Source organism: Trichosurus vulpecula, chromosome 9 (genome assembly GCF_011100635.1).
Source record: "Trichosurus vulpecula isolate mTriVul1 chromosome 9, mTriVul1.pri, whole genome shotgun sequence".
NCBI classification, from domain to species: Eukaryota; Metazoa; Chordata; class Mammalia; order Diprotodontia; family Phalangeridae; genus Trichosurus; species Trichosurus vulpecula.
This window is the reverse complement of record NC_050581.1, coordinates 82,724,336-82,749,933: the sequence shown is the minus strand read 5'-3', so window position 1 is coordinate 82,749,933 and position 25,598 is coordinate 82,724,336. Positions and strand designations below refer to the sequence as shown.

Genomic DNA, 25,598 nt, shown 5'->3' with positions numbered 1-25,598 from the left:
AAATCCATTTTTTTCTGCATCCTCTGAATTTTGTTGTCTTTCTGATGGTGATATTTGAAATAGCCTATTATTGTCTTTCTTTCTGATGCTTTTTGCATTTCCATTATTTTTTCCTTTAAGAATCTAGTTGCTCTACTTTTTGGTGGGTAATTTCCTATTGAGAATGTTTGACTATGGCATGCTTTTAAACATGAAATTGTTTCTGTATTTCTTTTCATTTTTTGTACTTTGAGTTAAGCTTTGTCCAATTCATGATTGCAACTTCTGATTCTCTAAGTCAAATGAAGCATAGTAAATATTATTCTAAGTTTTCTTTCTAGATCTATATGTCAGGACTTTCCTGATCCTCCTCCCCCGAGTTTGATAGTTGCTACCCCCACCTCCCTCACTGTGTCTTTATTTTCTATATGTCATCTATTTACTAATCTGTGAATATATTCCCCAATAGAAAGCAAAGTCTTTGAGGGAATTCACTTTTGTTTTGCCAGTGTCTAGCAAAGTCCCTGGAACAATGCTACAGAATACATAGTTTTAAAAAAAAAGTACTGGAGGAAATACTAGCAATGTGGGGAGTCAAGAAAGGCCACTTGGGGGTGGGGTTTACTAAATCTAAACTTTAATGAGAGCTAGTTATTCCAAGAGGGTGGTTCAGGAGGGAGAGCATCCCAAATACACTGAGGAGCTAGATGGAATTTCATGTTACAGCAACAGCACGGTCAGTTTGGATAGGATACAAATAGTGTGTAAGAGAAAAAAACATGAAAGTAGCCTGGAAAAAAATGCTAGAGCCGGATTGTGAACGGTTTTAAATGCTGGAAATGTTAGTATTTTATCCTAGAGGCAACTGAGAAACACTTAGGCTTCTTCAAGAATGTGGTGACATAGTCAACCCCATACTTAAGGAATATAATTTGTCAATTCAGTGTAGGATATATTGAATAAGAGACTAGCTGCAGGGAAGCCCAATTAGGAAGCAACTGCAATAATCCTTGGGAAAGGTGATAAAGGCCTAAAGGAAATGCATTATGGCAAGAGGCAGCCCTTCAAGAAACACACTTCAAACATAAAGATTTCATAGAAAGTTAAAGAGTGCTGCAGCAAAATCTATTATGCTTCAAGTGAACTCAAAAAAGCAAGGGTAGCAAACATGATTTCAGATGAGGCAGTACCAAAAACAAACAAAAAAGCCACTTAAGCAGGAAAATGACATGTTTAAAGGAATCTTAGATAACGAATCAATATCAATAATTATATGTACAATATATATGTATGCATGTATGTATGTACACGTGTGTACATACATACATATACACTTTCCCTGAATGGCACAGTATATAAATTCTTAAAAGAAAAATTAATTGAATTTCAGGAAAAATAAAGTAAAACTATAATAGTTTGAGACCTTAACATATTCTTTCAGACCAAGACCATATAGCAAAAAGACAAATAAAAAAGAAGTTAAGACCCTGAATAGAATTTTAGAAAAGTTAGAGACAACAGATTTTGGCAATTACTAAACAGGAAGAAAAAGGAATTTATATATTTATAAACTGTGCATGGTACCTTTATAAAAACTGATTCTGTATTTGGGCATAAAGACCTGTCCAATCCTAATGTAATAAAAATTATACTCAATAAAGGACCTTTGAAAATAAGATTTAAAATTAAATGAGCACCAAATAATTAAATTCTAAGGAACTGATGAGTCAAAGAACATATCATAGAAACAACAGAGAAGATGACAGAGTAACAGCTGGGACTTGCTTGAGCTCCCCCCCAAACTCCTCCAAATACCTGTAAAAAATGACTCTAAACAAATTCTAGAGCAGCAGAACCCACAAAATGATGGGGTAAGGCAGCTATCTCCGCTAAGACAGCCTGGAAGGTCAACGGGAAGGGTCTATCGAGCTGGGCTGGGAGCAGAGCGCAGCCCAGCATGGCCTGTGCTGGCACAGACGGGGCTGGAGCAGGACTCAGCTGATTGAATCACTGGCAACTGTGGCAGTCTCCAGACTTCTCAACACACAAACACCAAGATATCATAAAAAGTTAGTGGGAAATCTCTGTCGGAACTGGGTGAGAGAAGAGCAGTCTGGCCCCAGCGGTGGAGGTGACAGTAATGGTGTTGGCAGCAGCAGCAGCGGCTGCTTCCAGAGCTCTAAGCCCACAGATGGTGGGGGGATCAATTGGCTGATCTGAGCAGGACTGCAGGGATCTCTTTGCTGGCACTGAGGCAGGATTTTCTTGCTTTGCTGTGCTTGGATCTGGGTCGTAGTGCTAGGGGGAAGAGGTGCATTGGTGTGGCAGCTGTGGAGAGGGAATCCTCCTCACAGTTCCAGGGCAGAGAAGAGTGCTTGAGGTCACTCACAGACCAGAGCATAGGAGTAAACACCTCTCCTTGGATCATACCACCTCAGAAGAACTGAAAATTTACAGATGCCTGGAAATAGCTCTGAAAACAGCAGCAAGCTTGGGACACAACACTCTCCACTCTGGAAACAGTTATACCTTGACAAAGAGCTCAAAAGTCAAGTAATTGGCTGGGAAAATGAGCAGGCAGCGTAAAAAAACTGAGACTGTAGAATCTTACTTTGGTGACAAAGAAGATCAAAATATATAACCAAAAGAAGACAACAAAGTCAGAGATCCTACATCAAAAGCCTCCAAGAAAAATATGAATTGGTCTTAGGCCATGGAAGAGCTCAAAAAGGATTTGGAAAATCAGGTAAGAGAAATAGAGGAAAATTGGGAAAAGAAATGTGAGTGATGCAAGAAAATCATGAAAAACAAGTCAACAGCTTGCTAAAGGAGACCTCAGAAACTACTGAAGAAAATAACACCTTAAAAAATAGACTAACCCAAATGGCAAAAGAGGTCCAAAAAGCCAATGAGAAGAATGCCTTAAAAAGCAGAATTGTACAAATAGAAAAGGACGTCCAAAAGCTCACTGAAGAAAATAATTCCTTAAAAATTAGAATGGAGCAAATGGAAGCTAATGACTTTATGAGAAATCAAGAAATCATAAAACAGAACCAAAATAATGAAAAAAATGGAAGACAATGTGAAATCTCATTGGAAAAACCATTGACCTGGAAAACAGATCCAGGTCCCTGGACTACCTGAAAGCCATGATCAAAAAAAGAGCCTAGACATTATCTTTCTGAAAGTTATCAAGGAAAACTTCCCTGATATTCTAGAACTAAAGGGGAAAATAGAAATTGAAAGAATCCACTGACCACCTCTTGAAAAAGATCCCAAAAGGAAAACTCCTAGGAATATTGTAGCCAAATTCCAGAGTTCCCAGGTCAAGGAGAAAATGTTGCAAGTAGTGAGAAAAAAACAATTCGAGTACTGTGAAAACACAATCAGGATAACAAGATCTAGCAGCTTCTACATTAAGGGATTGAAGGGCATGTAATATGATATTCTGGAGCAAATTAAAAAAAATAGTTCAATACATAGCTACATAATTGAGCAAAATAAATTCCCACAAGGCCATGTCCGAAAATGCATGTCTCCTATACATGTGAAGTTTGCCACCTCTCCATCCAGTTGTTTTGCAACATTATATAAATTGGTCTATTTCTGATCACTTCACTCTGGATCAGTTCAGAGGTCTTCCCATTTACTATGAAATTGTCCATTTCATCATTTTATTCATATATAGAACTACAAATTGCTTAGCCATTCCACAATATAAGGGTATTACCTTAGTTTCCAATTTTGGGCTACCACAAAAAGATTTGACATGAATATTTTGTACATACAATTTTCCCCTTTCTTTGATTTATTTGAAGTTAGATTAATAAAATTGAAAGCAAAAAAATATTGAATTGAAAAAAGTTTTCAAAAGATAAACAGCTTTTAGAAAACTAAAGTTGGCAACTTTGATTTTAAAAAGAAAGGCTAATGTTTTATCAAAATATGAAAAAAGAAAATTCATAACAATTGAAGGTAATAAAATAAAGTATCAGAAACTATTTTGCCCAATTACATGCCAACAAACTGATAATGTAGTTGAAAGTGGATATTTAAAAAATATAAAATATCCAGATAAATGAAAAAACAGATTATTTAAATATCCTATTATCAGAAAAAAAAATTTTTTGAACAAGTCATTAATGCTCTAAAAGAGAAAAAAGCCTAGGACCTGATGGATTTACAAGTAAATTGTATCAACTATTTAAAATACAATTAATTGAACATTATATAAATATTTTGAAAAAATACAAATAGAAGGAATCTTTCCAAATTCTTTCTATGAGAAATATGCTTTTAATATTTAAACCTAGCACAGAAAACTATAGACCAATATAATGAACAATTACACAAAAATATTAACAATTAACAAAAAGGCTGCAATGACATTAAAAAGACTATGACACTATGACCAGGTTGGATTTATACCAGGAATAGAGTTGGTTCAATACAGGGAAAATTATAAACTTGATAGGCCACATTAAAAACAAAAATAATTAAAAAATACAATTCTACCAACAAATACTGATAAAGCTTTTGGCAAAAATCTAACAGCCAAATCTATTTTTTGGAGGCAATCTAAGGGATTTGCCCAGGGTCACACAGCTTGTAAATGTCAAGTGTCTGAGGCCAAATTCAAATCAGGTCCTCCTGGGCCAGTGCTCTCTAAATTAAATTTTTTATTTTTAGTTTACAACAGTGCTCTCTATTCACTGTACCACATAGCTGCCCTGTCAAATCTGTTTTTTAAAAAAGAATGAAGCACAGGAATAAATAAGAAGCATAGGAGTAAATGGCCTTTAATATAGCAATTAGCATCTTTAAAAAACCAAGAGCCAACGTTATGTGTAAAGGTTAGAGGAAAGAGGTATTTCTGATAAGATCAGGAGTAAAGAAGGGATGTTCGTGTATTTAACATAGTACTGTTATAATAGTTGTTATATTATATATCAATAATAGTATGTTACATTAACATACTATTTAACATAGTAATAGAAATGCCAACTATAGCAATAAAACAAGAAAAAAAGCAAAGGAATAAGCATAATTAAAGAGGAAACAAAAACTACGGCTTTTTTTTTTTGCGCATTATCTGATTATCTATGGAGAGACCCCTAAAGAATTTATTGAAAGTGAGGTAGCTTTGACTCTAGACAATCTGAAAAGCAGCTTGGAACTATTAACCAAAAAGGCACTGCACTGTGACTTTTTTTTTAGTCTTTTAATCCAGCTACAGCATTACTAGGCCTATGCTATAGAATGATTTTTTTTTAAAAGGACCTATGTGTGAAAACATATTTAGAGCAGCTCTTTTTTTAAGAAGCAAAGAATTAGAAATTCAGGGCTTGGCCATCCATTGGGGAATGGTTAAATAATTTATGGCATGTGAATATATACTACTGAGCAAAAAGAAATAAGGAAAGGTACTGTTTCAGAGAAATCTGGGAAGACTTGTATGAACTGACTCAGAGTGAAATAATCAGAATAACACTTCATACAATAAAGAAAAACAACTTTGAGAGGCTAAGAACCCTGATCAATGTAATGAACAACCAGGATTCCAGCGAATTGATAATGAATCATGCTACCCACCTCCTGACAGAGATGTGAAAGACTAAAGACATAGAATAAAACATAGGTTTTCAGAATTTGTTTTGCTTTATTATGCATATCTGTTATAAGAGTTTGGGTTGTTTTTTTCTTTTCTCCCACAATTTGGAGGATGGGCAAAGAAGCTTAAGGATAGGGTAGATCCCAAAAAGAAGCCTACTGAAGTTTTTTTTTTCCTTTTTTAATGCACATAAAAGTCCTGAAATCCAGAAACAATCAAAAACAAACAGGACAACTTTGAAATTCACATGCTGAATTTCCAAGGCAAGGTCCCTCTTTCAGAGCAGAGACAGATGGATAGACAAGATAAAAATATAATTGCCCCCGCCCCGATTACACGTTAAAACAATTTTAACAATTTTTAAAAAAGTTTTAAGTTTCAAATTCTATCCCTCCCCCCCCTCCCCGAGAGGGTAAGCAATCAGATATAGGTTATACATGTGTAATCATGTTGTAAAACATTTCCATATTCGTCATTTTGTACAAGAAACCTCGAATAATAGGAAAAAAAATGAAAGAGTGAAAAACACACGCTTCAGTCTGCATTCTAACAATAGCAGTTCTTTCTCAGGAGGCTGATAGTATGTTTCATCATTAGTTCTTTGGGATGGTCAGGACAAATATTTAAAAAAGAAAAGCACATTGTACATAATATCTGCAATGGCGTGTTCAGTCCTCTCATGTTCTTTTTATTTGCAAATGTTCGTGCTGGCCGTTCTCCGTCAAGTTCAGAAAAACAAAATTTAAGAAAATAATTATTCATAAAAAAGAGGTGGCACATAAGTTCAGCCTTAAAAGAACCAACTTCAAAATGAGAGGGTCATCCCCAACCAAACAGAAGGGACACTCAGTAAGCACCGTGCTTCATAGATGGCTGGCTGTGTTGCTTTAGGCCAGCCGATCGCCCTCTCTGAGCTCACGGCGGTTCCATTCTTTGTAAAAATGATGAGAATATTCTCTAAAGGTCCTTCCACCAAGGTACGAGGACCTGAGGTCACAAACTAGCCCCTTCCCTCTCACTCCCCCAAGTCCAGCGGCTCACCAGGAGGTACTAACTAGGGGTACCGTGACAGGCGACGCGTTAGGTCCATTTCCTAAGTAAATAGAACGACGGAGACCGAGCCTTTATTAAGCACGTTGTGCAAAGCACTGTGCTCAGCGCTGTAGATACGACTACAGAACCAAAATACAAAGCCCTGAAAGAACGAGGATGAAAACGCTAACGCCCAAAATTAGGGTAAGAGGTTATGGTAAAAAGCGCAGGAAAAAAACGTCACCGCAAGCTGTCGCCGCCCCGCCCCTTTGAAACTACGGATTCCTTTAAGGCCAAACTTCTTCTTCAACGCCTCCGAGTGAAGTTTACGCAGAAGAGGCCCGAGAGGAACCCTCCCTCTTTCCCTCCGTCCGCACACCCAGCCTTTCCCTTTCAACCGGAAAACGGAAGTCAGAAAACAGCTTCCAGTGGCCAGAGACGGAGCAGAGGTGGAGGGCGGGCCGGAGACAGTAGAAGCGGAAACTGCTTTGGCGGGCGGTCGGTGGTGGTGGCGGCACGTGCGCGGTGAGTGCGGGGTTCAAGCGGCCCTCGCGGGTTCTGGCCGGAAGCTTCGTGCGCGCGAGCCCGGCGGTTGTGAGACTTTGTCTCGGTGGGCTCCGCTAGGGGCGGGGGGACCTTCCTGGTGCTCCAGGGGAGGGCGGTTAGTCGCTGGTCCTGGGGTCTGATCCGCGGCTGGTCCCGCAGCCCCCCGGAGAAGCTGCGGACTCCCCAGGGCGCCAGCAGCCGCCGCCGACTGTCCAACCGAAGGACCGTTGTTTTTGTTTGTTTGTTTTTTGTTTTTTGTTTTCGCTTCCCGCCCGGACCGGGAAGAGAAGAAACAGCGTTTCGTGAAGCCTCGCATCTCTTAAGTAACTATCGCTGTTGTCACTTCTCCGGCTTACTTTCTCAAATCCAGCCGGCCCTTGACTGGGGGAGGGAGGAATTTCCACGAGAACTCTGGGCAGAGGAGCAGGTGTCCTGGGAAGGGGTGACGGGCGCTGGAGACGGAGGCCCGCCACTTAAATCTTGGGTGATCGCGAGAAAGTTACTCCCTCCGCCTTTTATCATCTTTACAATGAGGGGGATGCACTGGGTGACTTGAAATTTCCCTTCCTAAGCCTCCGAATCTCTGATCTTAGATCCTTGCTACCCATACCATAACAGCATTCTATAAGGTATGGTCTGAGGACCCCTGAAGGTCCCCTAAGACCAAAACTATTTTCACAATAATATTAAGACCACCTTCATAACTTACATATGTCCAATTACGTGAAAAGGAGACTGTCCTTTGAGGAGGAGAAAAAAAGCCTCCCAGTTACCATAACATCTCTTCTTATAACAGCTCATCATTCCACCAGAAAGTTTAAACTTGACATTTCACACTTCCTTACCATCCATTCATTCCTCAACTTCTAGTAAGCTGGTTTCTGACCCACGACTCTTGAAACCGATTTCTCAAAGCAGTTTTTCAATTGCTAAATTTTTTGGTTTTGTCTTAGTTCTTGTGTTCCATCTTTGGATACCACTTGCTACCTTCTTCTGAAACACTCTCCCTCTGGACCTCTGTAATAATCTGTAAGATTGCCTTCCCTCTGTTTCCAAAGGCCCTTTCCTTGGCCTTCCTATTCATCTATGTTCTCTCTTGCTGAATTTATCTGCTCCCACACATTTAACTATCACATCTACCCAACTGACTCCAAAATCTGTCTAACCAGTCATAATCTCTACAGCCCCATAGCTCTCTGCCTGTTAGATATCTCAGCCTGCCCATCCCACTTATTCCTCAAACTCAACATGTCTATATACTCTTCTTCCTTCCAAATTCTCAAATTCTTTTAATAGCATCTCCATCTTCCTAGTCATCCAGACTAGAAAACTCAGGATCATCTCTTCACTATTCCCTTCCCCCAACTTCATCTCAATAGGCAGCTATTTGCTAAGTCCCCTTATTCCTATCTTCCGTATGATACAGTACAGAGAATCCTGGATTTTTGAGTCAAAGGACCTGTGTTCAAATCCTAGCTCTGGTATTTGCTACCAGAATAACCTTAAGCAAGTCACTTCATTTCTCTGTGACAGTGGTTTCTTCATCTATCAAATGAAGGAGTTAGACAGTGATCTCCATCTAAGCTTTAAATCTGTGATCTAGCTCCTCCTTTTCACTTAAACTAACACTAGAATAGTTTATGCCCATATAATTTTTGAACCGGACTATTGTAACAGTCTCCTAATGGGTCTCCCTGTCCCAGGTCTTTCCCACTCCAGTCCTTAACATACCTACCGAAAATCTTTCTGATAAGTAATTTTCATGGCATTCTCTTGTTCGAAAATTTAGTGATTGCCCATTGCCTATAGGATAAAATTCAGCTCCTTAGCCTTCATAATACCTTCTTGCTACTTGTTCAGCTTCATTTCATATTACTCTGCTTTATTTACTCTGTATTCCAGCCAAAGTTGCATACCTCCAAACTTGACCTGCTGCTTCCTACCTTACATTGATAAAAGATCACCCATTTTTTCCTAGAAAGCACTCTTCATCTCTACCTTTGAGGATCCTTCTCTCTTTCTCATGCTAGGTGCCATCTCTTCAATGGAGCTTTTTCTGATTCTCCAAGATAAAATCTTTAGATCCTGTTAAAGAACAGGACCTATCACTCTCCTTTGCTTCCATGACATTTGCCTTCTATTATACTGAGCTGTATATGTATCTTATCTTCTCTGATATGTAGGCTGGGGAAAGGAATTTGATCTTTTAAACACCTAGCACACAGTGCTTTGTACAGTGTCACAGGATAGGCAACTATCTGTGATAGTTTTTTGTGTGTATACATATCTGCATCATGAAATCCTTACCTTTGATCTGACACATAGTAAGTACCTTGTGTCTCACTTATCAGTTCACATTAAAACTTGTATTTATAATGATTTTCTACAAGCCACATCTCTTCTAGGCTGTAAGTTTCAGACTTTTATTTATTTTATAGTGCATAGTTTAGTGTCTTACTCCACAATTAACTTGTTGAAAGTTGTTAACCAAAATAATTTCATTTTGAAAGTTACTAAAAATTATTTTGTTGGTTACGTGTACTTTTTAGATACTTTATATATATATTGTCTTATTGATGCAGATAATCCATCCACTGTTAGATCTCACAACCCACTCGTGCCTAAGTGTAACAGGAGCTAGATATTTGAGATAAGCCCTGTCCTTTGGGGATGTCCTTTTTAGTAGGTCTCCTTTTCATATAATTGGGTATGTGTAAATTATAAAGGTAGTCTTAATATCGCTAGGATTTTAGGATGGAGACAAAACAAATGGTGACACCTTTGCCACTCAGTTCTCAAAAAACATAAGTAATTATTTTAATTTCAGCCTTTGACTGAAATGTTGTTTCCGTGGTTGTTGTAGTTACCAGAATGTTCATCTCATCATAGTATATAATATTGTGTGTTTTGTTAATTGCACTTTTTAAATCCTTTGAAGAGAACTGTTTAATGTGTCAGGTTCACATAGGTAGGTGTTTTCCCCCTTGAATGCCTAATTTGATGATTATTATCTGATTAAATTGGTCCTTTGGTTTATTTTACAGAATTGCTACTATGGAAGTCAAAGGTAAAAAAAATTTCACAGGAAAGGGTGGAAAGATACCACAAGGAAAAAAAAGGTTTAAAAAGGACAGTGGTAAGACAATTGTGAAAATGTACTCCATAATGTTCCTTTAGTTATTAGGATACTTTGGAGGAAAAGAGTATAACATAAGTAGTAAATACGAGACTCTGCATCATTTGGTAAAAATCAGGATGTAAATGTATCTGTAATACTGGAATGTCATTTGATGTAGCCAGGTGCATTCACATTCAAACTTAAGGATTTGTAAATTACTAAAAATAAATCAGTATTGTAGTATATATGGTACCGACTGTCATCTCTTGAAGAGAGACCTCTAACTGGAATCACAAATTCTATATTTTCTTGGGGGGAAGATGTTATTGTTACATTTTTACTGAAAGTAATTTACCAAAACTTTTTCATTTTGTCTAAATTTGTTAACATACATTATCAGTAAACAGAATATTTTTGGCTTTTGGCTCATTCCCAAATATCTCTATTATTAATTGCTCATAATTCCTTAAATTCAATGTTAAAAAAAAAAGAAAGAAAAATCTCAACTGCAATTGACTCACTAGGTTTTCTACATAAGCCATATTTCTTGCAGGATTCTGAGATCAAATCTATAATTTTCATTTTCTTTGTTAGTGTATTTAATTTTCATGATAGGCAGACTTAAATGTGTATATTATAGACAGTTAGAAACATAAGCTACCTCAAAATCTATGCCAAGTTAATGTTACCTAACAGCCTCACAGAATTGGAGTTGGCAGTGATCTTGGAGATATTATAATGTGTTATTTAATCTTCCATATCACTTTTGTTCTATCAACTATGAGTGAATATTGAATTGTAAATTCTTCTCTGTAACAGGAGAGAATTAAAGTCTAGACAAGACGCATAATACGGTATTTCTCATCTTCATTATTGACTTCTAAATGAGAAAGTATTTGCTTCTCACAAAGAAATATTCTTTGTAGTCATGTGGGGAAAGGGCATAGTTCTAAGAACTCTGCTTCCATTCTAACTATTGTGTATTGATAAATATAGATTCTAAATCTCCAAAGACGTTTCTGAGTAAAGGTGATGAAGGAGGAGGAGGACCTAAATTCAGCTCCAAAAAGTTTGAGAGAAGTAACACAAAGCCTGGGAAAACGGGCCTGAAACAATTCAAGAATAAGCAGCAAGTAGATGTGTTGCCGAAGAAAACTGGTGCAAAACAGTTGAAGAATAAACAGGAAGGAGATGTGTTGCCCAAGAAGACTGGCATGAAGCAGTTAAAGAATAAGCAGGAGGAGAGCACACTGCCAAAGAAAACAGGCACAAAACAGTTGAAGAGCAAACAAGAGGGGGACGTGTTACCCAAGAAAAATGGTGCAAAACGGTTCAAGAATAAACAGGAGGGAAACGTGTTGCCCAAGAAAAATGGTGCAAAACAGTTCAAGAATAAACAGGAGGGGGACTTGTTACCCAAGAAAACTAACCTGAAACAGTTTAAGAATAAACAAGAAGGAAATATGTTGCAGACCAAAAGAAAGTTCCAACCTGAAGGCAGAGGTGAAGGTAAATACAATGGGGAAAAATTTGCCCTGTCAGGGTGCTAGATGGTGCACTGGAGAGTGTTGGACCTGGAGACAGGAAGACCTGAGTTCAAATACAGCCTCAGACACTTAACTAGCTGGGCAAGGCACTTAATCTGTCAGCTTTGGTTCCTCCTCTAAAAATGGAAATGATAATATCACCTACCTCCCAGGGTTTGTGTTGAGGATAATTGAGGTAGTGTTCATTTGTAAAGTACTTTGCAAGCTTTAAAGCCTTCTGTGAATACTAGCCTTTGTGTTATCAGCTATTATTGTTCAACTCTAGTATAGCTACTAAGTGTGCTTAATCAGCAAGCATTTATTAATTGCAAACTGTGCCAGATATTGTTCTAAGCCCTGGGAATACAAAGAAAGGCAAAATAGACTGAGTGTAGCTAGTAATGGAAGTGATTTTGGGGGTGAGAGGGGAATAAATGGGGCCCTTGTAAAATTTGTAATTGCCCTCTGCACCTTCTAGTTTCCCACTATAACAATAGCCAGTAGAATGTGTATCCCTTGAGAGCTAAGATGGGGTTTTTTTTTGTCTTTATTTTCCCAGTGCTTTCATGCTTTTCACTTAATAAATATTCAATTGAATTAGGTAAAAATAACTGACATTTAGTACTTTTAAAGGGTCTGATTTCTTTTATCTACTTTATTTCATTTAAGCCTCACAGCAACCCTGTGGGATAGGTTCTGTAGGTCTTATTTTAAGACTGGAGAGGTTGGGTGACTTGCCCCTGGTCACACTGATTGTGTCAGGTAGGATTTGAACCCAGATCATCTTCACTTTCTGTCTAGTTCTAACATCTTTATCACTTTTCAAAGTACATAGGATTATCCCGTGGGATCATAGATTTCAGGTATAAAAAGACCTTAAAGATTATTTAATCAAACTTCTTCATTTTACATATTAACAAATCTGAGGCCCCGCTCAAAGAGTAGGGGTATTGTCCAGGATCTCACAGGTGGTAAGTGGTAGAGCCAGGATTGAACTCCAGTCATCGCATGCCAGTTACACCACACTGTGTGGCCTCTTGTTCTAATTAATCTGTATACAGAGTATGAAACACTTTATGGACATATGATTTAACCTTATAACAGCCCCTGACATAGGTAGTGCATGTGTTATCTTAATTTTGCAGATGAGGAAACTGAGGCTTCACAGAGAGAAGTTGTGACTTGTACAGGGTCACCAGCTAATAAGTAGCAGAACCCGGTTTTGAACCTAGATCTTTTGGCTCTAAACCCTTGTCATTTCTGTGCCACAGTAGAATATCCAGGTGTCTCCAGAGGCCAGATAAGCACCATTAATTAAAGGTATAGGAAGAGATTTCAACTCAGTAAATGGGAATCAACTTTCTTAAGCTTATATTTGTCTAAAAATGAAATAGACTTTCTCATAAAGTAATGAGAGGTCCCTATTGATTGAAGAGTTCAAACAAATCTTTCTTTCAAGATGTCGTAGAGGTTAGTTCTGCATAGACAGGTAGGCTAAACTGAATGGCCTGGTCACAAAGGGATTTATAGTAAAGCATTAAAATTAAATGTATGCTGGCATACATGCAAATAAAGGAAATTTGAAGTTACAAAGGTTTTTAAACTCAACACACATTAATTGCCTACTGTGTGCAGAATGCTATGCTAGATGTCTACAGATAAAAAGTTCTGGTAAGGCACTAGGCCTTCCCTTTAGGAATCTTCCAGCCTAGTTGTCCTCAGGTAACTGGGCCATGATAAATAAAGTAGAGGAACTCCACAAATAGGAGAAACAAAGGAGGATTCCTCAAGGAGAAGGTATTTGGATTGGACTTTAAGGAGAGGATAAGCATTTCCCGAGAGACAGTGGCAGGGAAAACACTCTGGATATGCAGCACAATGTAAGCAAAGACCTGAAGACCTGGAGGAGGGTGTGTTTTGAAGAGGGAAGGTGGGAGCCAAGTAGGCTGGTGCCAGGGTCTTTATGAGTTCTCCAAAGGAGCTTGCATCTTGTTCTGTACACAGGAGGGTGTGATCATTTTAAGCAGAAATGCCACATCAGCAGATCTGTGAATAAAAAAAAAAATGATTTATCCTAGTGGTGGTATAAGGTAGATTGGAGGAAAGAGATAGTATAGGTTGTAATAGCTCAGGCAGAGAGAATGCTAGTGTAGTGCAGTGAGGAAGGAAGAAAAGGAGGAGAAAGAAGGTATTGCGGAAGTGATGTCTTGCCTCTTTGTCACTGTAATGATTGCCAATTTCCGTTGTCAGTTCTAAGATTATACTATTTATACATAGGAGAGTGAGTGAATGGTGACACCATTTTTGAGATGAATAAAATTGAAAAAAAAAAGCAATTTGTAGTTATTATTTCAGTTGTTTTATTAATGGGGAAGGGTGGAGGCAATCGGTACATTAGATCTAATAGATTATATTTGCTTTATAATTATCAGAGACAGCACCTAAGAAACCCAAGTGGGATGACTTGAAAAAGAAAAAGAAAGAACTGAAGCAAAGCAGGCAGCTCAATGATAAAACCAACTATGACACCGTTTTCAAGGCAAAGCAAATCTGGGAAAGCCTAAGAAGGTAATGTAGGTTCAAACCATTGTTATATCAGCCTTTTGTAATGGTAGAGATCTGCTCAGCATACTTTGTGAATATTGAAATGACTTTAAAAATGGGGGCAGCTAGGTGGTGCAGTAAGTAGAGCACCAGCCCTGGAGTCAGGAAGACCTGAGTTCAAATCCAGCCTATGACCCTTGACACTCTTACTAGCTGTATGACCTTGGGCAAGTCACTTAACCCCAGTTGCCTTGCCTTCCTCCCTCAAAAAAAAATGAAATAAAAAATCAAGAACGTAGACGTCTGTTATTTGAAGAGCGGTCACAATCCCAATTAGCAAGTCAGTGCAGAAATTTAGGAATGATTGAACTGTTATCAGAAATGTTTCATTAAAATGTTTAAGTGTTACAGTGATTTGTCGTTCTTCCTGAGACATCTCAGAAAAATAACATTACTTGTGAGTTTGAATTTGAGTGTTTCATATTATAGGCTGGGTTTATTTTTCTTAGCTACTTCTGACATTATTTCTGGCTTGTATCATTTAAAATTTTATCTGATGCCTCTGAAAAAATAACTGTCTTTGGAGTGGCAGTTTTATATGTCTTTATTTAGGGATTTACTGACTTCGTGGAATCAGTGTGCTGAAGTGGGCAGGCACATCCTACTGTGATTTCCAGTTTGTATTTCAGAAAAATACTTCCTTATTTAGGTTGTGATTTCTTATCTTTTCATTTACAGAAAAAAATGTGACAAAGAAAAAAGAACAAAGTTGATGAATGAATTACAGAAGTTGATCCAGGGAAAGATTAAAAGTGTAAGTAAATTAGAGTCACTAAAGTAATTTTTAAAACAACTCAATATCTCCATGAGATATTATATCAATTAATATTAACCAGTGTGGCAGATAAAATTTTTGATTCTTTAAATACCACTTAACTAAACATTTCAGGTATAATTCATTAGTCATATTTCATAGTAAGGGAAGTTTACTGGTGGGTTTCGAAAACCCCAAGTGGTCCCTTCATTTGCTCCCCTCGCTGCTTTACTAGATAGACTATTAAATTTGGGCTGTCATTTGACTTTTTTTTAATCCAGTCCTCTGATTTCATTGGCGTTTCAAATCCAAGAAAGTCCAAACTCACTGTATTAATGCAGATCTATAGCTATTCTGCAACTTAGTAAGTTTTCTAGCATACTGAGTGGTTAAATTACACCCACAGGGTCACAGCCAGTGTGTTTCATAGGTGCCACTTGACCCAGATTTTCTTATTTCCACAAAGACTGGCTTTTATCCACTACACCAAACTGTTTCTCATTTGAGTAACTTCTTTTAAATAGATTAAGAGTTCAGGTGGTTTTTAATGGAGTAACATTTTTTTAAAATATCTTAGAAGTCTGTGTAGCTTCGTTTAACACTGAGGGTTATTGGCATTTTAAAAAAATCTCATACAGGATAGTTTTATAATTGCTTCTTTCATTCTTCTTCTCTTCACTACCTTTACTGTCATACATAGAGCATACTGGATTTGGAGTCGGAGGAACAGAATTCAAATCTCAGCTTTGCTTCCTCATGGAACCTTTGGACAAGTCAGTTTCCCTCTCTAGGCCATAGTTTCCTTATTTCTGAAATGAAAGGGTTGGATTGTATAACCTCTAAGTTCCTTCCAGCTCTAAATTTGTGACTCTCTATAAAGACTTGTAGTAATAGGGCTTAGTATTATGAGTAATTGATATTGTGACTTGTTTATGTTATATAAAATGACTTAAAATATTGCATTTCTGTGCTTAAAAAAACACTTGGATAAAGCATTCGTGCCGGTAGACTATGTTGTAGTCCAGCAGCTGTGGAGGCTTCATAGGAGCAGCCTTTGTCAGGACATCATACACTGTGAAGCAGGAGCATTTCAAGAAAGAATCAATTGAGATAGAAAGGAATCTTGTTTCTACTTTACTATCTACGGTGGATGCCACCAGACATCTGGAGCTAGGAATATTCAGCAGTTGACGTAAAAGATTTGCCAAGTGCTTTACAAATTATACTATATTACTTATTTGTGTTGGAAGACTAGATAAATCTTAGAGAATCAATTCCAACCTTCAACAGAGGGTCATGGTTTTAAAAAATAGAGCACTGTATGGAGCTGAATTGTCTAACTCTAAGGTCAAGATTAGAAAGGAAGGGAACGGAAATATCAGTAAGAATGATGACCTGAAAAGTGTTATTGTATGTAGGCCAGTCTAGCAGGTTTAAGGTTTAAAATGCAATATGCACTTCTGGACCATAAAGCAAAAACCACTTCATTAATTAAAAATGAAAACAATACTTTTAAAAGAATCAAATATTCCTCCCCTCTGCAATTACCGAGAACTCAGAAAAGCAGTCTGGATGCAACTGAAACTCAGGAATAAGAAGATCCCAGGGGAAGGAATATGGAAGTATCCTGACTCCCCCTCCAGAATCAGTGTGTCATGGGGTATATAATAGATGTTGTGACCAGTGCTGGAGAGCGTGGTTAGAGATGCACTGCCATCGAAGGAAACGAGACCTCAATTAGATGGGAGTTTGAGAGGAAGAAGTCCAGAGTTAAAAGAAGTTTGTTCATTATGAAGTGGGAATTCAAAAAAGTATAATGGAAAGTTGGGTAGGGATGAGAGAATGGAAGTTGAGGGTTGGGGTTGATTTGTTCCTATGTATTCAGGAATAGAGAAACAGCCATAGAAGAAATTGTTGATATAAAAGTAGTAGTGGTTGGTACATGACCGACAATGCTCCTGGTCTTGAGGAGATATTGTTCATCAAGGGCCAGGAGTAGGCGGCCTAAGTCACTTTCCTCCTGTTCCACTGGCCACTAAGTCTGTATAACTTTCAGATTATTGCTCCTGTTATGGCTGATTAAATCACATCTTTTCCCGCAGATTGCATTTGCACATGATTCAACCCGTATTATCCAGTGTTACATTCAATATGGTAATGAGGAACAAAGGAAAGAGGCATTTGAAGAATTAAAAGGTATTTTTTTAATCTTATGTGTTCAAATTGAAGATTTCTAACTAAATTTCTTTCTCTTGTAATAATGCAATATTAAAGGTTGGTTAATGGTGGTATGAAAAGCAGCACTGATGCACAGTAGACAAAAGGTCACCCTGACATGTGGCTTTGTGTCCTTGGACAAGTCTCTTAACGTTTCAGTGTCTCACTAAAAGTATATCTTGTACCTACAGTCCAGTCACATCTCTGAGTTGGTAGGAGAGGGAGTTTCTTCACCAAGAGAATACCAAAAGTACTGTGCCCTCTGTCTTCATACCATATTTCCAACTTTCTTTGTACAGAAGAGGTAAAGTGGTACCAGCTAGATGGCATTCGGCTTCTAAACCTGCGGGTGGCTGGAGCTGAACAAAGCAGGCTAGAGACCGGAGAGTTAGGAATCAAACAGAAGTTTAATTTCAAAGTGAGGCAAATGGCTTGCAAGCAAGGACACATGCCAGAGCCCCACCCCTAGAGGGAGCCTGAGGCGAGTGGGGAGATCTCAGTACTCATACGTGTGGCTACTCAAGCTGTAGCCCCGACAAGGGTAACAGCAACAATGTGAGGAGTATAATCCATAGCAGAGCTTCATGACCAGAAACACTTCTGGAATTTTGCTGTGGCTGAGATCATCCAGAGGGTCGGCGCAGAGGATTGTTCTTATGCCAAACTCTGGACCCAGCATGTGTGCTGGGCTTTAGCTCTCAAAAGCAGGGTATCTCCTAATATCTTGACAGTGGGTAATAATTTATACATGAGTCCCCAGGATTGTGACCTAAAATATATGTGGCATTTGCTTTGTTTAACAAGGATTCAAATGAAAATACCAAAGAATTTACTTTGTTTTTCAGAAAATTGGGTTGAATTAAGTAAGGCCAAATATTCCAGAAATGTTGTTAAGAAATTTCTCATGTATGGGTAAGTAATTTAGAGGGTTTTTTTGGTTTGATTTGGTTTGGTTTTCTAAAAGATGAAAATACGCTAAAGTTAACATAAAATGTGATGCTTCTACAGTTCTGGAAGGTGTGTCGTATGTCCTGAAGGTCTGGTTAAGGGGGGAAAATGGAATGATTAATTTCTAATTCTGTTGCTACTGTTTAACCCATTCTTCATGTTTTCCTTCATAACTCTAAAAATACTTAAAAGTTGTTTACGGAATTTTCAGGAGAAAATTGGACCAACTGAATTGAATGAGGTTAATTAAGTGCTTACTATGTACCAGGAACTTTGCTAAGCACTAGGGTGGGAATACAAAAACAAAAACAGTCCCTACCTTCCATCAGCTCCTAATCCTAATGGATGCAAGAGCATGCAAACAATTATGTACATACAAGAGTAGGTGGAAGGTAAGATTAGGGAGGGCTCTGGCAGTTGAGGGCAAAGGGGAGTAAGAGGGAAGGATTACAATGGCTGGGAAAGCCTGAGAAAAGACTCTCCCACAGAAGGTGGGCATTGAACCATTTTGAAAGAAGCCAGTAAGTAGAGGCAAGAAGAAAGAGTAGTGTGTAATTGATAGCATCTTCCCCCCCCTCCCCTCCACCCCCCACCAAAAAAAAGTTACATTCTATACCAGAGTTAATTCAAATGATTTCATTTTATAAAAGTTTACCATCTTTAATCCTATTGATTTAGAAGAGATAGTTCATCTCTGTTGTCATTTCCCATTTCCCTTTTTCTTTCAGTTCTCCTATACAAACTGAAGAGTTAGGCAAAACTGAGTTTGTAAACTTGTATCTTGAATTCATGCTGCCTTTTTCCACTTCTTTTTTTCCTTCTGTGGTACAGAAATAAATCACAAATTGCAGAAATAATAAAAAGTTTTAAAGGCCAAGTGCGGAAGATGTTGCGCCACGCAGAAGCGTCAGTAGTAGTGGAGTATGCTTACAATGACAAAGCAATTTTGGAACAGCGGAATATGCTGGTAGAAGAGCTCTATGGAAATACATTCCAGCTTTACAAGGTATGGATTCTTACATGTTTTTAGACTTTTTCCTCCTTGCCTCTTCTAAGAATGCTTTCCTTTCTTGTTTAGTCATTTAATAGACTCTGTTGTAAATCCTTTTCTAAAAGTTGTTTTGTCTTTCCTCCAGGGAATTCTTTTTAAATTAAACAATTAAACTAGCATGTAATACTTCAATTCTTATTTGTACCATTGATCAGTGATTAAAACTCTAAAAATTACAGTGGTTTATCCTTGCTAAATCATGAAAAAGTCTGTACCAGGATATTCCTTTGTGACAATAAAGTTTCAAATGCATATCAGGAGGAGCAGTTAAAGATAATAGCATTATGGAACTAAGGGAACTAATTACTAACCTAGTAATTAGCAAGGATAAGAAAATTTAGGCCCGGGGTGGAGAACGTGTGGCCTTTAGGCCACATGTGGCCCTCTAGGTCCTCAAGTGTGGTCCTTTGACTTAATCCAAACTTCACAGAACAAATCCTTTTATTAAGGGGATTTGTTCTGTGAAGTTTGGCTTCAAAGGGCCGCACCTGAGGACCTAGAGGGCCACATGTGGCCTTGAGGCCACAGGTTCCACACCCCTGACTCAGGTTATGGAGTCATTGTAGGTATTTGGACCTGAGAAAGTCAAGAGAATTGGGTAGGGAAAGGGAAAGAGCCAGTGACAACTCCAAGGAATACTTATTAAGAGTAATTTTATTAGAGGCAATGTAGCTTTAGTCCCCAGCCTATTTGGAATTGAGTTTTAGGGTTAAAAGTAGTATTTTAATTCCTTCCCAATAGCCTTTTTATTTTTTACTCATGGCTATGGTATCTGACACACAAAATGAATCATAGCAAGCTTTTGTGACCTTAGCAGCTGCTTTTATATACTCTGTTGCATTTGGTGATAATTTTGTGATCAGCTTGACTTGCTTGGCACATTTTGTACACTGATACAGAGAGGAAGAAAGATAAATAACTTGGAACAAGTACGAATGTACACAAAATTTTACTATGTAATGCAAATATTTTTCATTACTGTGGACTTCTGGAACCTTTTTTATACTCGTTACTGGTTTCTTTTCAGTCTGCAATTCACCCAACTCTGGAAAAAGTGTTAGAGGTACAGCCTGATAAGCAAGAGGCTATTATGGATGAAATGAAACAGATTCTTACACCAATGGCTCAAAAGTAAGGAAAATATTTTTGTTTTCTTCAAGAACTAATACCTGGGTAATATCTATCCTTTTCATAGAGGGGAGGGAGTGACCCTAAATATTGTATTAAAAAAAGATTTGCTCTACACTTCATGCTTCTCCTTCCCCCATTATCCATTGGTTTTTCAGTGTCCTATTATCTGGCTTCTAACCCTACCACTTTACTGAAAGTATTCTCTAGGGTAAGCAATGATCTTAATTGACAAATCAGTAAGTATTAAGTGCCTACTATGTGTCAAACTTTAAATCATTATTTATTTAATATTTTTAGTTTTCAGCATTGATTTTCACAAGAGTTTGAATTACAAATTTTCTCCCCATTTCTACCCTCCCCCCACTCACTCAAAGATGACATATATTCTGACTGCTGCATTTCCCAGTTAGCGCTCCCTTCTGTCACCCCACTCCCCTCCCCCCTCCCCTTTTCCCTTACTTTCTTGTAGGGCAAGATAGATTTTTATGCCCCCATTGCTTGTGTATCTTACTTCCTAGTTGCATGCAAAAACTTTTTTTTTTTTTAACATTTGCTTTTAAAACTTTGAGTTGCAAATTCTCTCTCCTCTTCCCTCCCCACCCACCCTCCCTAAGAAGGAAAGCAGTTCAGCATAGGTCACATGTGTATCATTATGCAAACCCCTTCCACAATACTCATGTTATGAAAGACTTTGCTCCTTCCTGTCCTATCCCCCTTTATCCAGTTTTCTCCCTTTTCAAAAGTGTTTGCTTTTGATTACCTCCTCCCCCATCTGCCCTCCTTTCTATCATCCCCCCATCCCCTTCCTCCTCCTTTCCTGTGGGGTAAGGTACCCAATTGAGTGTGTATGTTATTCCCCCCCTCAGGTCAAATGTGATGAGAGCAAGATTCCCTCATTCCTCCTCACCTGCCCCCTCTTCCCTTTCTACAGAACTGCTTTTTCTTGCTGCTTTTATGTGAGATAATTTACCCCATTCTATCTCTCCCTTTCTACTTCTCTCGATATATTCCTCTCTCATCCCTTAATTTAATTTTTTTTTCAGATGTCATCCCTTCGTATTCAATTTACCCTGTGCCCTCTGTCTATAAATATATGCATGTATATACATATATATATACACACACATATACATATATACATACATACATATATATACATATATATATACACCCACACACACAGACACACACTCAAATTGTTTGTTTCTGGCTGCTTGCAGTATTTTCTCCTTGATCTGGGAGCTCTGGAATTTGGCGGCAATATTCCTAGGAGTTTTCTTTTGGGGATCTTTGTCAGGAGGCAGTTAGTGGATTCTTTCAATTTCTATTTTACCCTCTGGCTCTAGAATATCGGAGCAGTTCTCCTTGATAATTTCTTGAAAGATGATATCTAGGCTCTTTTTTTGATCATTGCTTTCAGGTAGTCCAATAATTTTTAAATTATCTCTCCTGGATCTATTTTCCAGGTCAGTGGTTTTTCCAATGAGATATTTCACATTGTCTTCCATTTTTTCATTCCTTTGGTTTTGTTTTATAATATCTTGATTTGTCATAAAGTCACTAGCTTCCACTTGCTCCAATCTAATTTTTAAGGTGGTATTTTCTTCAGTGGTCTTTTGGATCTCCTTTTCCATTTGACTAATTCTGCCTTTCAAGGCACTCTTCTCTTCATTGACTTTTTGAAGCTCTTTTGCCATTTGAGTGAGTCTGTTTTTTAAGGTGTTATTTTCTTCATTGTTTTTTGGAGTCTCCTTTAGCAAGTAATTGACTTGTTTTTCATGGTTTTCTCACATCACTCTCATTTCTCTTCCCAGTTTTTCCTCTACTTCTCTAACTTGCTTTTCCAAATCATTTTTGAGCTCTTCAATGGCCTGAGACCAGTTCATGTTTTTCTTGGAGGCTTTTGATAATAGGCTCTTTGACTTTGTTGACTTCTTCTGGCTGTATGTTTTGGCCTTCTTTGTCACCAAAGAAAGTTCCAAAGTCTGAGTCTGAATCTCAGCCCATTTTCAATGCCTGGCCGTGTTCCCAGCCATCTACTTGACCCTTGAGTTTTTTGTGGGGGTATGACTGCTTGTAGAGTAGAGTACTTTGTCCCAAGCTTGAGGGGCTGAGGTGTTGTTTTCAGAGCTGTTTCTACACAGCAAGCTCTGCCATACCCACGCTCCTCCTCCCCAAGAACTGCCAACCTGGACCTGACTCAGATCTTAAGCAGGCTCTGCACCCCTACTCTGATCTGCCACTTAATTCCTCCCACCAGGTGGGCCTGGGGCTGGAAGCAACTGCAGCTATTGTTCTGTAGCTGCACCACCTCTGCTGCCCCCAGGGTGGTGGCCAAACTTCGAACTCCCTTCACTCTGTCCCCGGCAGTTTTTCCCACTAACCTTCTCTGTTGTCTTGGGTGTTTGTGGGTTGAGAAGTCTGGTAACTGCCACAGCTCACTGATTCAGGGTGTTATGCCTGTTCCGCCAGTCTGGTTGGTCCTGCCGCCGCCCACGCTGGGCTCTGCTCTGCTCCACTCCCAGCTTCATGCGATAGACCCTACCCAGTGACCATCCAGGCTGTCCTGGGCTGGAGCCCTGCTTCCCTCTGCTATTCTGTGGGTTCTGCAGTTCTAGAATTTGTTCAGAGCCATTTTTATAGGTGTTTGGAGAGTCCTAGGCAAGTCCCTGCTTTCCAGCCACCATCTTGGCTCTACCCCAAATACTCTTGATATAGTGGAAAGCATGCTGAATTTAGTGTCAAATGACCTTAGTTCAAATCCTGGCTCTTGTGTACCTGTATTAGCAGGTGCCAAGGTCACCACTGTGACCTTAAGCAAATCATTTAACAGTTTGACAGCTAATTCCCAACCTTGATTCCTGGAAGATGATAGCAGGAACTCAAGGAAAAATAGTAAATCTCACTTTTCTGTATCCTGGAGCCTAGAAGAGTAAACTGGTTTAATTAGGACCTGCCTTAGCTACCAACTCTGCATTCCTAAAGTCTAAGCAACATAGCTCTTAAAAAACAAGGTCAGGAACCAAGAGAAGGGAACTCCTCCCCTTTTCTGTTTTGCTGTCAGTATTAAAAGAAAACTTTCTGTAATAAGGTGGCAGTGTAAAGTGCCAGTCTATAGCTTTTCATAGATGCAGCATTTTGATTTATAATATTGCAAGCTTCTGGATAAGAAAGGCAGTATCTGTTATCCTGTTTTATATAGCACAATATGTGTATGGATACCAAATGCCATTTAATCAGTTAAGTATACTTGCAATAAAATACAGCATTATATTTGACTTTGAAAGCAGGTCCAATAAGGTAGCAACTAGTTCATATATTCTATCTAATTAAACACTAAAACTTTAATTCCTTGGTCCTAGTTATTCATGATTGAGTTTTAAAGACTAAAAAAGAAGTAGTTATTTCAGTATTCCAAACAGGCTACAGTAGACCTCCCTCTCGTTGCAATTAGCAAAACAGTTTGCCAGTTTATTTTAAATGGTGCTTGACATTGTTCGTTTTAGTGCACAATAAATTCTCAAGGTGATTGGCCCCAACTTTTCTTGTTTTTATTTACAGAGAAACCGTAATTAAACATTCACTGGTACATAAAGTATTCTTGGACTTTTTCACCTATACACCGCCAAAACTCAGATCAGTAAGTTTTTCCATAATTTCATTGTTATTTTTAGACTTAACCATGTAGAGTTGAATGTTAATAAGATTGATGTCTTTTTTTTATTCCATTTGTTCTTATTTGGAATAAAGTAATTGGGCAGGGTTAGGGAGGTGGGGAGGGAAGAAATTGAATGTTGTTCACTCTGTTGAAAGAATTAATACCCTAGAAGAATGTTCTCATTCTCACCCAGGTGAGTAGTTTATGCATAGCACATAGTAAGCTAGAATAATATTCCCAATAGATTAAAAGGCATCCTAGAACATAAATATAAATAGGCTTTATTGCTTTTATAATTCATCTGACTAACTTGCTCTCTAGATAAAAAATTGAGGGAATTTCAGCATTCACATAGGTTTTTAGTTCTAGAAAAATTACTTTGGAGTCAATGGAGTAGAGAGAACACTAATAGGGATATATTATACAATTGAAAAAAGATGAGGCCTCAAATATTGAGCTAATAACAAATGATGAATTTGCAGAAAAGGGTAAGTTCCACAGCAGGCATTATTTAGTACTTCCATAACAGTTTTCCACATTGCTTTATTAGAATTTGTTCTTTTTTCTGGAAACATTTAATTATCAATCCTCATTACATTGTGGGAAGATAGGTATAGGAACTGGTTATTGACTGTGGTGCTGATGGGGGTAGAAAGGAAGTTTGTTCAAAAGTGTGTTTCACATAGTCACTTGAACAGTAAACTGAACCAGGAGAAGAAATACATTTGTTAGGACCACCACAGGGCATAGATTTGGTTCAAAAGGAGAATAGGTACCTCATGCTAAAACTGAGTTCAGAGGAGATCGTGACTGCCTGGGCCATGCAGTTCCTGAGTTCCTGGAGTCTCTGGGAAACTTAGATACCAATCTAAGGCCATAGGGGAGTGAAGTCAATTCATATGTTAGGGTACAGCTACCTTTTACAAGTGGCTAACAAATTTACTTCACATGAATAGCAGTAAAGACAAAGATGATAAAGACATTTGACATCTTGAATGACTGGTGCCACTAAAATCTAGCAGGGTGACAGGTGAGTACAGAAAGGTTAATTAGAAACCTGGGTGAGAAGTCTTTTGAAGGCCAGAGAAAGAACAAATTGTCTTTATCATGGGAGCAAGGGGCATGGAAGACAAGGCTCCTCTGGGCCAAGAGCTAGGGGTCTAGGGTAAGAAGAGTAACTAATCTTCTTAAAGCCAAGAATCCTAGGGAGAAGACCTGTCTCAGAGCTGGAGATAGAGAAGTAGAAGTACCTAGACACAAAGATGAGGCCAGATCAGATGGTTCTGAACAGGATAAAGAAGTAGGATGCAGATTTTAGGAGATGGAGATTTATAAGAAGAAAGGCCTGGTTCCAGGCCTTTCCAACTTCTCCTTTGTTATTTTACCTCTTGTGTGATTCCCTCCAGTGCTTTAGTAGTAAAAT

At 38.3% G+C, this 25,598-nt stretch overlaps 1 protein-coding gene across 1 annotated transcript in view; it reads left to right on the top strand.

Annotated features, from left to right (window-relative positions):
* The first annotated feature begins 6,945 nt into the window (after positions 1-6,945).
* Positions 6,946-25,598, top strand: part of PUM3 (pumilio RNA binding family member 3) — a 38,124-nt gene continuing 19,471 nt past the window's right edge. The window contains exons 1-10 of the mRNA XM_036739205.1: positions 6,946-7,147; positions 10,213-10,304; positions 11,283-11,795; positions 14,245-14,380; positions 15,095-15,170; positions 17,273-17,366; positions 18,233-18,299; positions 19,167-19,341; positions 20,414-20,517; positions 24,079-24,157. Coding sequence (XP_036595100.1) covers positions 10,223-10,304; positions 11,283-11,795; positions 14,245-14,380; positions 15,095-15,170; positions 17,273-17,366; positions 18,233-18,299; positions 19,167-19,341; positions 20,414-20,517; positions 24,079-24,157 — 1,326 coding nt within the window. The 5' untranslated portion in view covers positions 6,946-7,147; positions 10,213-10,222. The remainder of the gene's footprint in view (positions 7,148-10,212; positions 10,305-11,282; positions 11,796-14,244; positions 14,381-15,094; positions 15,171-17,272; positions 17,367-18,232; positions 18,300-19,166; positions 19,342-20,413; positions 20,518-24,078; positions 24,158-25,598) is intronic.